The 15,000-nt window shown below is 40.2% G+C and overlaps 1 protein-coding gene across 1 annotated transcript in view; it reads left to right on the top strand.

Moving 5' to 3' along the window:
• LOC113808557 (uncharacterized) overlaps window positions 1–13,890 on the top strand; it is an 18,227-nt gene extending 4,337 nt beyond the window's left edge. Inside the window, exons 4-13 of the mRNA XM_070118793.1 lie at window positions 490–707; window positions 1,773–1,950; window positions 2,493–2,730; window positions 3,258–3,505; window positions 3,797–5,224; window positions 5,448–5,591; window positions 6,853–6,977; window positions 7,619–7,888; window positions 8,332–8,476; window positions 11,325–13,890. Of these exons, the coding sequence (XP_069974894.1) occupies window positions 490–707; window positions 1,773–1,950; window positions 2,493–2,730; window positions 3,258–3,505; window positions 3,797–5,224; window positions 5,448–5,591; window positions 6,853–6,977; window positions 7,619–7,888; window positions 8,332–8,476; window positions 11,325–12,137 (3,807 nt within the window). The 3' untranslated portion in view covers window positions 12,138–13,890. The remainder of the gene's footprint in view (window positions 1–489; window positions 708–1,772; window positions 1,951–2,492; window positions 2,731–3,257; window positions 3,506–3,796; window positions 5,225–5,447; window positions 5,592–6,852; window positions 6,978–7,618; window positions 7,889–8,331; window positions 8,477–11,324) is intronic.
• The last annotated feature ends 1,110 nt before the right edge of the window (window positions 13,891–15,000 follow it).

Genomic DNA, 15,000 nt, shown 5'->3' with positions numbered 1-15,000 from the left:
GACAGGCAGGCAGGCAGGCAGGCAGGCAGGCAGGCAGGCAGGCAGGCAGGCAGGCAGGCAGGCAGGCAGGCAGGCAGGCAGGCAGGCAGACAGGCAAACAGGCAAACAGGCAGGCAGGCAGGCAGGCAGGCAGTCAGTCAGTCAGTCAGTCAGTCAGTCAAGCAGGCAGGCAGGGAGAGGGGGAGGGGGAGACAGAGAGACAAAAACAGAGAAAGAGAGGGAATAAGGCAAACACACACACACACATACAGAGAGAGAGAGAGAATTATTTAAACAAATTTGTATAACCTGATAAATGCTGCTTATGCTTATTGCATAAAACCATTCAGTAGACCTACTAATATTTGCAATGAATACAATTTAACACTGGATTATACTCGCAAACTATCTGACAATGTATGTAGAAATTTAAACAATTGTTTTATTCTTTATGATATCCAGATACCCATCTTTATATGCAATGTATATATCACACAAATTTTTCAACAGGTGTTTGAATTAGGGGGTGTAACACACCTTTTGAATGTCCTCAAGTGTGCCAAATCAGAGTCCCTTCAGCTGCGAGCCTGCCGGACAGTTGCCAATCAGGCGCAGCATCGGCCAAGCTGCGATGTATTGTTCAAGCTCAAGGCTTCAGACATGATCATCGATATGCTCAAGAATTGCAAAGAGGATGAAACCAAAATATCTGCAATAAGGGCTTTGAGGTCAGTATTATTATTGTTGTTTTGTTGTTGTTAAGTTAGATAGTTACACCCCTTCCCATGATGAGTTGAAAATTCAACAAAATCAAATTGTAAGGATGAAAATGCAGAGGGAAAAAAATAATAGGAGAAACCTGGGAGTAAAGGAAGTAGTGCACATATTTTATGATATAAAATAACCTTATTCATGTTGACAAATGTAGAAAAGGTATGAATGAGAATAAATATCTTCACAATAGGAGAGCTGTATTTAACCAGTTTCGAACATCTGTCTGACAAAGCTATATTCAAAACCAGTTAAATAAACCTCTTGTCTTGTGAAGATATCCATTCTCATTCACACCTGTTCTACGTCCAATAACCAGTTTTGTCAGAACATATTTGAGCAGTGATCAGAGTAGGGAAAAAGAAAATAAAAAGTTTACAATGATACTGTATCTGCATTAACCCTTTGTATGTGGGTATATGTACTGTCCACTGAATTTTGTAGCAAACAGATGGCTCCACAAGTGCTCTCCCAGCAAGGAGTCAGTTAGTAGCCCACTATGACCCTTCCTGATTTCCCCATTTCTTAATTTTTGGGGGGGATTTTGTTTATTAATTTTTTAATGCTATGAAAATTACCACTACTGTTATTATTATTATTAACAGTATGATTATTATATTGTAATGAAAATACCAATAGCAATGAGAAATACAAATCTTTTTGATAATCAAGGGAAAGCTTAAATAGGTGAGGTAGATTGGACTAATAATTGACTCCTTTGTGACTCCGCTGTCATGTGTAAAAACGATTGATAAACCCAAATCATGGTGGAAGTGGCATTTACATCGTACCATCCAAGCACAAACCGTTAATTGGTGATGATGATGATGTCTTGTTATAACTAGTTAGCTACAAACCTTGTAAATTGCAAGAAATTACTTTTAGTTATATCAAACCAAAGAATTAAAGGAACTTTATTTGACAAAAATACCTTATAGGAAAGGAATATTTTCTTTCAGACAGTCGGAGAACATTCCTTATTTGATAACAAAACGTTAGTACAAAGATAAAATTATTTTCAGAATGTTAGCAAACACGGGAGAGCACTCACAGAAGATAGTTACAAGCAAAGGTATTCTGTACTTTTGCAAGGCAGGTTTTGATACAGCGGAAAGCCCCTCAAATGTTGACCTTCTGCGCTCCACTGTCAAGACGCTTGCTCACTTCTCGAGAATATCTCATCCTGCTTGTGTGAGCCAGGTTAGTTGATATTGCTGTTGTTGATATTTTTCTTTTTTTCTTTATTTTTCTTTTTTGTTTCTGTCTCTTTATTTTTCTTTTTTACTTTTTTATTCTTTATTATCCTATTCTTCCTCTTCGTCCTCTCCCCCTTCCTCTTCTTCCTCTTCCTCCCCTTCTTTCCTCTTCGTCTTTTTCCTCGTCCTTCCTCCCGTTCTTTCCTCTTCTTCTTCCTTTCCTCCTCTCCTCCTCCTCCTTTTCCTTTTCCTCCTCCACCTTCCCTCCTCCTCCTCTTTCACCTCCTCCTCCTCCTCCCCCTCCTCCTCCTCCTCCTCCTCCTCCTCCTCCTCCTTCCCTCTTCCTCCTCCTCCTCTCCTCCTTCCCTCCTCCTCCTCTTCTCCTCCTTCTCCTCCACCTCCTCCTCCTTTTCATGCTCTTCACATTCTCTTCATCTTTATCCTCATCATTTTACCCTCCCCCTACAATCCCCCCTTCTTCTGTACAACAACCACGTCATTCCAGCCAAAGACTTTCAACTGTAATCATGCCCTTTTTTCCCCCAGATCATGGAGGGAACAGACAACATGATGACAGTCTCTAGGGTCCTCGAAGCCAACACCTCTGACCAGGAGATATATGAGGCAGTTATAAAGGCAATTGTCAACATTGTCCAGAGCTGCTTCGCTCCGTCACATCTCAGGCGAGAAGCACTGGATGCCCGGGTCTTGGACCGACTCTGCACCGCACAATTCCCCACCAAGATAGTGCTAGAGCTTCAAAATCGGAGGGTTCCTGGTTTAGGTGAGGGTTTAATGCACAGACTCTGGGATGGCACTGTGATTTTAGTTTATCAGTTTAGTGTACACAGAAATGGCTCCACGAACGTTTAATCACCAAGAACTCGTTTGCTAATCCTACATGATCTCACATGTTTACATTTTGCCATGATTTTTGAATTTTTAAAAATTTTATTGTTATTTTTATTAACATTAGAATAATTATATTACTAACAATTTATGACAATAACAGTAAGAATATCGGTGGAATTTAGAAAAAAAAAACTTGATATCAATTGACTCCTTGATCACTAAGCAGTGGTGGTACCTTTGTTCTTGTTATTGGTAGATGATGATGACGTAGTTTTTCATAGTATCTAGAAGAAATTTAAAGTGTAAAGAAGGATAATATTGATAAACAAGGTGCCATATATTACTCCTCATGTAGTGTATAAAAAAAACTGACAATACAAAGAAGATATGCAGAAACAAATACATTCAGTGAATCAGAAAACACTTGAAGGTCTCACACTTTTGACGCTCTCCTTACAGACGATGAGAAACTCATCCTAACACTATGCAAGTTCTGCCAGGGGTCAAACGAATGCCACAACCTCGCACCCAACTCATTGTCGCAGCCACCAACATTTATGGGGCGGGCGTGGTTACAGCTCATAGACTGCGGAGGTGTGGCTATGCTGGTTGAACTCCTCGTGCGGCACCGTCACCACACTAAGCTCAGGCCAGCCATTTTGAAGGCGATTCTAGGGGTTGAGCATAATTATTCCTTCAGGGAGCCTGTGAGTTACTTGCTATTTGTACTGCATTCTTTGCATTTTTCTTGTTTTTTTTATTATTATTATTCAACACTTTCTTACTCTTTACTTTTTTTCTCTATAAAATTTATTTTCTTTTTTATGTGAATTTGTTTATTGCATTTTCTTTTCTTTCTAGTTGCCTATTACCTTGTTCAATTATGTAAACATCTGTTTAGTCTTTTTTGATAAACAATTGACTGTGTGTTGAACAAACTCTAAAATATAAATCAAGCACTTATAAAAAGAGATAAACATTTTCATTTATTATTGCAGGTACTGAAGCACTTGCTTGCAGCACAAATCCTTCCACAGTTAGCAGAACAGTTTGATGAAGTCATGGCAGAGTATCGTAATGTTAGAAGGAAAGCACAACCCAACTCCTGTGTGCACACATTTCAGACAGATAATATATCCCAGGCAAATGAATTGGAAATCAATTCAGAAGTGAAAGATCCAGCAGAGGGATCAAATGGTGAGGAAAAGCAGACTGTATTTTCAAAAAATGACAGCAAGTTGAAAAGAAAGGATTTCACAGAAAAGACAACAGGTTCAGAGTCAGATAATAATCAAATAAATGAATCAAAGTCAAAAGATTTGAGTGTAAAAAGTGAAAATGATTTTGACTCAGCAATAGCCAGAGGTGAAGTTGGAGGCAGTCCTCCAAAGGGAAATATATGCAAAGCCAGTTTCTCAGCTGTGAAGGGAAATGGAAAAGTTGTGCAAGATTATGCTACCTCAGGCATATCAGATGGGCATGGTGCATCTCATCCTCAAAGCCCAGGACTCCATAGCTTTCCACAGAGTCCTGGAAGTGTGTCATGTTCTCCTCACAGCCACTACTCCAGCTCCGGTCATGTCTCACCCACCTGGTCTCCTGCTCAGGAAAGTGCAGAGTCGCCCATCCCTCAGCAACCCCCCATCTCCTTCCAGCAGACTGTCAGTTCAAACCCAGGATTTCCAGTTGTGATGGACTCTCCTTGTCCTTCGTCTCATGGGTCTCCCTATGCATCACCTGTACCCTCCCCCCCTCCCCCATCCATGTCTCCCATCCGAGTCCCATCGGACTGGGAATATGAAGATGAGGAAGATGTAGAACCTTTGGATGATACAGGGAGATTCTCACCTGTGATGCCCCACTTGAAAGCAAAGGAGATTGAGGACGAGGAAGAGTCGGAAATTGATGAGGATAGTCAGACAAGTCGAGAGTGCGAGAGCAGTGAAAAGGAAGATGTGCGGACTTTGGATGTTGAAGCAAGCAACGGTGAGCGTGAGAAAGTTGCAAGTAAGATGGAGAATGAGGAAGTGATTGGGGATATGGATAAGAAATTAGTTATAAGCTCAGGGAAGAGATTTCGAGAGGCTTCTAGTCCAAATGATTCAACCTCTCCTGATTGTAAGAAGTTGAAGTTAACCATTCTGCCACGGAAATCCGAATATCAGACTAATTTAGACAAAAGTGTGAGTGAAGATGATGAGTCTGCAGTTGTAGCTGAGAATAAAGACAGTTTTGCATCACCAGCTGAACCAGGAAAAGAGCAGAACAGTGAATCAAAATCCCCATTTATCAAGTTGAATCAGATAAAGTTTCGTGTTCGGAAAAAAGGCGTTGCAAGGCAGCATATTAACCTTGGAGGTGTTGGAGGAGTGATTGGTGGAGGTGGAGGAGAAAGCAGTGTTATACCAAATTCTAGTCCACTTCAGGTATGGTTTAAGGCATTTTAGGTGATTTTATATAGATTTTGAAATATGCACAGTTTGCAACTCAAACTTTTATTTGCATTTCTGTTCCTAATTGATGGAGCTTTGTCCATTGTTTTTTCCTAGTAAGGTATCAGATATTTCAGTTCTATAATCTTTTTCTTTCAGATCTCAGATCAATAAATTACTTTAGAGAAACTCTCAATAAACCATAAATTTTCCACAGGAGGTAACAGGCAGTGAATTACGGAGTTCTATTCGGGAAAGAAGACCAAGCAGTGTCTCCTCCTTCTCAGCATATTCCGAATTGACGCAGGACGAAGCCAATGCGCTGGAGCTTTTGGAATTGTTAGTGAGGATCATTGGCCAAGTAAGTCATGTCTTCTGCAGAGTGAGGTGAAAGGGAGAACATATGGTGCTGATGCATTAAGAAAATGTAATGGGGAATAAGTAATAGATATTGTAGATCACAAGCTGCGTGGTAATGAAAACAGGAATAGCTAAATGCTTTTGATTCTGATTAATAGAAAGTTGAGTAATCATTATTATCCTGTTGTATATTCAAGGAATCATTAACTCTGCTATGGTTTTACCATTTTTTTGGACAATGCATGCATGGCCTTTGAACGTTATGATTCATCTGCTTTTTCTCCACTTGTAGTTATTTCTTCTTATTCATTGTTTTTAATTGGGAAAGTTTATTAGATTAACCAATCAAATCCAGTTGCGTCATAGAAATCACAGTGCCGAAAATATGGGCATTGGGTTACATAAGTAGCACATCCTGGCTGTACAGCATGTAGGCCAGGTGCACACGAACACCCATGAGCAGTGACAAGAATCTCTGCCTCCCCTTTGCAAAGCTATTTTGTGTAAATTTTTATTTCTTTTTTGTCATTTTCCAGTCTTTTGATTTGCTTTATCCAGATGGAAGAAGCTTATTTTCCTTACACAGACCCCATACCATCTCTCTATGTAGAAAATAGCGCAGAGCAAGAAAAAAGAAATATGGAACATTTGGTTAGGTTGTGTCATATATCTTTTTTCTTTGTAATTTTAAATTTTCCTTAACACAACCAGCACCACTGGTCACAGTGGCCAGGAATACAGTGTGCAGCATGAAAATGGCATCCTCCCTAGAGCCAGTGCTCTTGCAGTCATAGCTCACACACGTTTCATTCCATATTCGTTTATCAGTGGGAATAATGCAAAAGCCCCTTTCTAAGCACCAAACGAGTCAGATCACACTCCAAGAGGTTTGTGCACTTGTCACCCTGGCCTTTGATTATGACGGCAAGTTCTCGTCACTCAGTCCTCAACACAGATATTTCCATGAGGGGACCGTACATCATCTGCATCGTAGGGGTTAATTGTATACCAAAGTTTGTAAAATGTTGAAAAGGCATAGAAATTGTCTTTTGTGTCTCGTCTCCCTGCATTATTTTTCTCCACCTCTCATCTTCCTTTTCTCCTCACTTCTTTTCGCTCCTCTTTCCTAATTTTTCTCCCTCTTTCACTTTCTCCATCTCCTTCTTTCACCCTCCATCTCTTTTCTACATCCATCCATCCTTCACTCCCTGAATCCCTTTATCCCTTGCCCAGTTCATCATTCACTGTTGTCTTGCTTTCAGGTAGCGCATGTGAAGGAAGCCATCCACAAAGTGTGCATGGAATTTGTGCCTCGAATTATGACCTACCTCTCCTCGGTGCAGGTTGTCCACAAGTCAGCTATGCGTATGCTGGTTACCATTGCCAAGTAAGTCATGAAATGTTAGATACATTCCTAAGTCAAACCAAACAAGTTCTTAGATCTGTGTTTTGGTGGAAACCATTGGCAGTAAAAGTCAATAGATGTGAATTTTCTTGAGCATTGTTAAATAAGACATAAAATGATATGTTATACAGGTTACCATTCCCAATTAAGTCATTAAGTTTTTTTTCTGGTTATTACCATGGATGTGTAAGATATTAGAGGTTATATTTGATGATCCCCATTTTATTACATTTGAGTACTGCTATGGGAGTCATTAAGAATTGCATTTTTACAAGCAGTTGATAGATATATGTTAACTCCTGTTGCCATATGAGTTATTATCTTTTTCATTATGATTACTAAGTTGCTTGTTTGTTTATTCTACTTTGTGTGATGGAAGTCCTGTTATTTGCTTGTTTTTATTTTCATTGCTATTGAAAATAACTTTTAGAGGTGGTTGTATATCTTAAAACACATTCCCACACTGTACAACTGTTCATGAGTTCTCTTTCTGAAATTATAATAGATGAGACATTTGTTCTGATTGAAATATACTGTTTATTTTGGTCTGTAACTGGGAAGTAAGTAATTGGATATTAACTTACTTAGGATGTCTGTACTGACACATTGATCTTCGTGTACAGAAATTCTCTCTGCATCCAGCCACTCCTTGACACCCTGTTCATCCCATATGTGGGGGTGGAGCTGGGGGAGGCAGGTGACCCTGAATCCCCCAGTGGCTGTCAACAGTGCCGCATCATCTCAGAAGGGGCAGCAGCTTTCTTAGACCAGATGGTCAACTTTTTCAATCATGTCCACAAGTACGGTCACAGTGAAGCCATCAGCAGACTCCACCCGGCAAAAGACATTAGGGTTCGGGAAGGGTGTGTCATGGCTTTGCCACATGTCACAAGGTGAGATGTGAGATTTAGCTTGGCTCTTCCCATCAAAAATGTGTTGATATATCTCTCTCTCTCTCCATAATCATAAAAACAGATATATGAATGATATGTTTTTCATTCTTTTTCACATTATAGAGCCCATATTTTTTATTAATGCCCATTTATACCTCACTGCCTCATTCTCTTCTTCTCCTCCTTCTTCTCCTCCTTCTCCTCTTCCTACTCCTCCTACTTCTCCTACTCCTCTTCCTCCTCCTCCTCCTCCTCCTCCTCCTCCTCCTCCTCCTCCTCCTCCTCCTCCTCCTCCTCCTCCTCCTCCTCCTCCTCCTCCTGAATCAGCAATATTACTCAGTTAGAAACTTAAAGATGTTTTCAACCTAATTAGGTCAGCACAAATGACGCATTAATGTGGATCAAGACCTGGTATTAACTAATTTTTTTTACAAAATCATCAGATGCCCAAAGCTTCTGCATGATTTCATGGTGTGCTATCCTGCCATGGAGTTGCTCATGGAAGTCCTGCGTTCGGAGAAGCCCCCCAATGATGCAAATTACATGTATGCAACAGCAGCTATATCAAGACTAGCAAGGACACTGCAGGTATGTGTTGAGCCTATTTTTTAAAATTCTTCTTCTTCTCCTTCTCCTTCTTCTTCTTCTTCTTCTTCTTCTTCTTCTTCTTCTTCTACTTCTTCTTCTTCTTCTTCTTCTTCTTCTTCTTCTTCTTCTTCTTCTTCTTCATCTCCTCCTCCTCCTCCGCCTTCCCCTCCTCCTCCTCCTCTTTCTCTTCCTCCTCCTTCTCCTCCGCCTCCTCCTCCTCCTCCTCCTCCTCCTCCTCCCTCCTCCTTCTCCTTGTACTCCACCTCCCCTCCTTTCTCCTTCTCCTCCTCCTTCTTCCCTTCTTTCTCCTCCTCCTTCTCCTCCTCCTAGTTCTCCTTTTACTTCTCCTCCTCCTCCTCCTCCTCCTCCTCCTACTCCTAATACTCTACCTCCTACTTCTCCACCTTCTACTCTTTCACCCCCTACTCTTCCACCTCCTCCTCCTCCTCCCTCCTCCCTCCTCCTCCTCCTCCTCCTCCTCCTCCTCCTCCTCCTCCTCCTCCTCCTCCTCCCCCCCCTCCTCCTCCTCCTCCTCCTCCTCCTTCTCCTCCCCCACTTCCACCTCCTCCTCTTCCTCCACTTCCACCTCTTCCACCCTCAGCACATACACCTCCACCCTCAGCACCTCCACCTTCACTGCCACCACCTCCACCTCCACTTCCTCCACTTTCACCTCCTCCACCTTCACCTCAACCCTCCCCACCTCCACCTCCACCACCTCCACCTAAACCTCTTGCTCCACCTACACCCCCACCTCCATCTACACCACCTCCACTCCCATCTCCACCTCCTGCTCTACCCCCACCTAAACCTCTTCCTCCACCCCCACCTCCACCTCCACCTAAACCTCTTCCTCCACCCCCACCTCCACCTCCACCTAAACCTCTTCCTCCACCCCACCTCCACCTGAACCTCTTCCTTCACCCCCACCTCCACCTAAACCTCTTCCTCCACCCCCACCTCCACCTCTTCCTCCACCCCCACCTCCACCTAAACCTCTTCCTTCACTCCCACCTCCACCTAAACCTCTTCCTCCACCCCCACCTCCACCTCTTCCTCCACCCCCACCTCCACCTAAACCTCTTCCTTCACTCCCACCTCCACCTCCACCTAAACCTCTTCCTCCACCCCCACCTCCACCTCTTCCTCCACCCCCACCTCCACCTAAACCTCTTCCTTCACTCCCACCTCCACCTCCACCTAAACCTATTCCTCCACCCCCACCTCCACCTCTTCCTCCACCCCCACCTCCACCTCTTCCTCCACCCCCACCTCCACCTAAACCTCTTCCTTCACTCCCACCTCCACCTCCACCTAAACCTCTTCCTCCACCCCCACCTCCACCTCTTCCTCCACCCCCACCTCCACCTCCATCTAAACTTCTTCCTCCACCCTTGGCACCACCTCTACCTTCAGCACCTTCACCTTCACCTCTATTCCTCCTTTTCTTTTCTTTTTTTACCACTTCATCTGCATCTCCCCCCCTCTTTAACTTTTTATCCCAAAAATTAAGTATACCAGAGAAAATATTGATATTGTGTCAGACATAATAACAGTTTCAACCTGTTGTAACCTTATCAAGGATTTTGGTGATACCTGCCAGATTGAATTATTTTGACTATTGTTAAATGATGTCAAGAAATGGATTTGGGCCATCATCTCTCATTTTGATTTATACAAGAAAGCTTTCTTTACTAAAGTAATTACTTTTTAAAGTATGTTTATTATTTTTTATAGCCTGTAAGACACAGTTGTTACCAGTGACAAAGCCTTTGGGCCCATTTCAATCCATTGTTGCCAGGTAGCCATGTACACATGCAGTGTCTAGTGTAATTTTAAGTTATTAGTTTTGTTTACATATGAAAGTCCTGACCAGTGTTTTATTACTAAAGAGTCAGCTATTAGGCTTACCTTTCTCACCTGTTTCTTCTATTTCTTGAATGATCAGAAATCAAGGTTTTGTTTTATTACTGTTGGTATGATTGGCAATAATAATAATGGTCATAACAAGAATAATAGCATTGGAAACTATTACCTTTTTCAAAATAACTTAAGGAATAGGATAAACCAGTGTAGTCAGATAGGCCTAGGAATGGATTCTGTGATGACCACTGTATAGCCACCATGTGTAAAGAAAACTGATGAAAAAACATAGTGGACAGTGCTTACAACTGACACCAGAAATACCATGCTGTATTTCTGTGTAGTATTTTCTTTGCTCTCTGGTAATCTAGACAATGGTGAAGTTAAAAAATGCATATTACATTTGTATGAAAATGCTGGAAAAGATATAGAACAAAATAATGTATCATATTTCTACTTGGTCATTTGACATACATTCCCCACATAAACTTTAGACAATATGTAGGGAGCATTAGTCGTCACTAACACCTTGAATCCTGCTTGTGAACTCCAGAGACCCACAAAGCAAACTTCTAGGGTACTTAATGCTGTTTCAGAGGCATAAGCGAAACGATTATGTATGTGGTTTGTTTCTTTCCCATTTAATTTATTTGTAAGCTTTAAAATGCCTGGTTCATATATCCCAAATGAAGAAATGACTAGGATCTTCTTGGCCAGGAGGCAGGAGAAATTGGCAAATAGCTCATTGCTGATGGGGGTTTCAGATGTCATACTAGGCCACAGTAAATCTAACACAAAACTTCAGTTTTGTAGTAGATTTACATATGTTGAAAGAGGAATTATTCGGTTTGTCTTTCTGTTACTCTATTTTTATTATTGTTTAGTTCTCACTCATTCTCAACCAATTTTTTTTCCATTAGTGTACAGGATATATAGAATTAGTGACATTTGTACTTAATTTTAACTTTTCCTTTGTCTTCAACAGTTGGACAGGCAGGTGAGCCCTGTCAAGTGCTTAGTGTGCTTCCAAAGGGGCAACCACACTCCAGAGGAGGTTGCACAGCACTTCAAACTGCAGCAGAAGAACACCGCGACTCCTTATGAACCCCCCCAAAAGGAGGAGCAAGGAGGAATAACTCCCAGAGGCAGTGAATCATCACATACTGACCCACAAGACAAGTGCAAGTGGGCAAAAGAGAGTGTCCGGGATGTGACTTTCAAGCTGGAGGATGGCAGTACAGTGTCTGCCAGCCGGGAAATTCTAGCAGAGAAGAATGAAGTCCTGCGAAACATGCTCATGGGCTCGTTTGTTGAGGGCACCACCTCTTGCATCACACTATCTGACCGAAGCAGAGCCTCATATGAGATACTAATACACTTTCTCTACGGGTGCCGCTGTGATGTCCTGGACAGCGGTGATATCAAAACCTATATTGAGCTGGTTTTCTTGTCACAGATGTACATGCTGAATAGTCTGCAGACATTTGCAATGGCTAAGATGATTTCCTCCATCAAGGTTGGGAGGGACATCATTGGTATCTATGAAAGTGGGGTTGGGTTCATTGACGAGAACTTGATCCTGCAGGCACTCTGCACTGTTTTGGTGAAGCCAATGAAGACCTGGAAGAGAGCAAGATGGCTTAAAGAACTGTTTCAGTCAGAGCATGCCTGCGACATCGACCACAACATCCGCATGATTCTCCATCATCCTCTGGATCTGAATAGACTGATATGCAACTGTGATCAGTCCAAGTCTTTATATAGGATCAGTGAGAGCGAATATACCAAGCTGTGTTAAGAATAACGTTGTGAAATTTATGCAGAATATTTATTGCCTAATTTTTTAGAGTTTGTAAAAAGTTTTATGCGGACCAAATTCAATTTGTTCAACACTGGCTTCCTGTGTATCCTATTGCTTCTTTTTGTTGTTGTTGTTGTTAACATACAAGTAAATGTGTGATAATAAAGTATCACATCTTGACTATTTATTCCATTGATTTAAAGAATCAATGCTGCTTCATGTTTATCTTCGATGAAGACCTTAGTCAGTAGTCATAAGCTCAAGTATTGGCATTTACTTGTGAATAAGTTGATACTTATATTGACCGAATCCTTGCTTTAAAATAGAATGTGGCATTTATTGTATGTAAGAAGGATTAGTTAGCTAATGTTGATGTGGTTGTTTTCAATTTTTTGGGGGGGAGGGGATGAGACAGAATTCTTTGTGGTTAGATATTCTTTACATAATACTTATGCTTTGATTTTAATTATATTTTCTGGTTTTGAAATAGTTTCACCGTCTGAATATGAATTATGATGGGCCTCTCTATAGCAGAACCAAAGCCAAATTATGTTTCAAATTTCAGATGCTTTTGTCATTTGGGGAAGTGTTTCAGTAGTACTTTTGTTTTTATGAATCTGAACTGTAATTATAAAACTGATACTTTATCATGATAGAATGGTAAGAAACATTTGCTTAACCATTTAGCCACCAGGCCCTAGTATGTTATTAGGTTTTATAAGAAATGCAGAAATCAAAACCTATGCAGAATATTAGAGATGTGTGTTGAAAGAAGCAGCTGCATGCTTGTACAGTGAACGAGTATAACCATTATACGAGGTTTCAGGAAAAGTAACCCTTGTTTTGGGGTATGAGCTATTGTTTTTACAACACCTTCTGTCAAATGTGTGTGCTTCCATTATGTCATAGAAACAGGAGGAAAGAGGTAGGGATAGGGAGGAGAAGAGGGAGTTGAAGAAGAGTCAGAACCAATATCCAACTGTAACTATACAGTAAGTATACTGTAGCAAAGAAAAGATATTGGAACCTATTACTTTTGTTAGTGATTTGTTATTAGATGCTCAGGGATCTAACATTAGGTAAGATCACTCATCATTATTATTGTAACAATTTTTAAACTGTGGTTGAAGTGTTTGTAAGTTTTTATCAAACCAATTTTTAGCATTTTAAAAATGCTGTTGATATCTCTCTCTCTCTCTCTCTCTCTCTCTCTCTCTCTCTGTCTCTCTTTCTCTCTCTCTCTTTCTCTCTCTCTCTTTCTCTCTCTCTCTCTCTCTCTCTCTCTCTCTCTCTCTCTCTCTCTCTCTCTCTCTCTCTCTCTCTCTCTCTCTCTCTCTCTCTCTCTCTCTCTCTCTCTCTCTCTCTCCATTTATTGCATTATAATGAGAAATTATATTGAAATGTTCCCTAATTTGTTTTCTCTGAGAATTGTCTGGGAAAACATAATTCAGCAGAGGAAATTATTTTTTGTCCACAGACCCCTCTGAGGGATCTTCATTCTTTTGCAATTTTTGGTAGTTTCGCAAATACAATTATATTTGTTCTTTTCCCTGCTTTCCTGTTTTTTTGTGTGTTTTTTATTTCCTTTCTTAAATTTTCCTACAGTCACCATATGCTCAGTGTACATGTACTGAAGTTTGTAGAACCATGTAAGAACCAATGTGTTCAATCCTCAGCCTAGGAAAACTTTCAACGTTACCAATATAAATAAAGGTATACTTGTAAAATTCAATAAAAAGAACCTTTAAAATTCCATTTTCTTTATATACCTTGTATTTTCTTTGTCAGCATCAAAATTGCTATAAAAGTGATAAATCCATCTGTGAAAAATTAGGCCCCTCATCAAGTACATAATCTAAGAAAATACATGCTGGTAAATCTGAGAAATTATGCTAGTAAACAAATGAATAGTGATAACTTCAAACAAAAATATCAAAGTGATCAAATGAAGGAAGCAGTGACAAGCAATAGTTGGTTATTTCACATGAGAAGACATAACACATTACAGTCAGGTGCATCTAACTTGGTTCTGTTGTTAACAGGGTTAATAAGACCAACAGCTCAGATAAAGAGAACCTAACATAAGTAAAATTCAGAGATGTTGACTGAATTTGTTACATTTGTTGAAAATCATAAGAGATGTAAATCTAATATAATGTTTACAAATCTGCAAGCAGTTGAGTTTTGGTTAATAAGAAATAAAGAAGGAATGAAATGTCTTCACTATTAGTTTTATGAGGCATCAGGCTACATTCCGGAATAACCTTAGTGAAAAGATAATACAGTCGTATTGATGACTCTCCAGACCATATATTTAAATCCAATTAAAATGTATTTTTAATAATTTAAAGACAGATTAGGAGAAATAGAGAAAATTACTGAATCTAAAGTGAGAACAAACTAATTAAAAATCAATGATTTTTTTTTCTTTTTATAAATCTCTAGGATCACAAAGTGCAGTGGTCTTTCAGTATAACGGGTAGGAGAGTATGATTTTTTCATGGAAAGACTACTATTTGTGAGCCTAGAGTATGTAAAACGGAAGTGCATGAGTGAACACTTCAACATTGATTCCCGCTAATGAAATATGTAAAACGGACAATAACAGAGAATGAAATAAAATTAGTGAAACTAAAATGACAACAGTAGCTGAGGAACTCGGCAGTAAACCGTCACTATGTAAAACCAAGGAACTGACCGCTATAATATCAATAAAAGTAGAAAATAATATGCAACTGCTTTTTTTAAATCACCCTTATTACAGAGGAAAATAACAGTATATACGACACGAATAGTTAATGAAATTACACAGTGGTAAAACACTACCATGCTATTATGTAATCTACTAACATAGAAAAAG

The sequence above is a fragment of the Penaeus vannamei genome, chromosome 43, assembly GCF_042767895.1.
Source record: "Penaeus vannamei isolate JL-2024 chromosome 43, ASM4276789v1, whole genome shotgun sequence".
NCBI classification, from domain to species: Eukaryota; Metazoa; Arthropoda; class Malacostraca; order Decapoda; family Penaeidae; genus Penaeus; species Penaeus vannamei.
The sequence above is the reverse complement of the archived record's forward strand: the minus strand, read 5'-3'. Positions and strand labels throughout refer to the sequence as shown.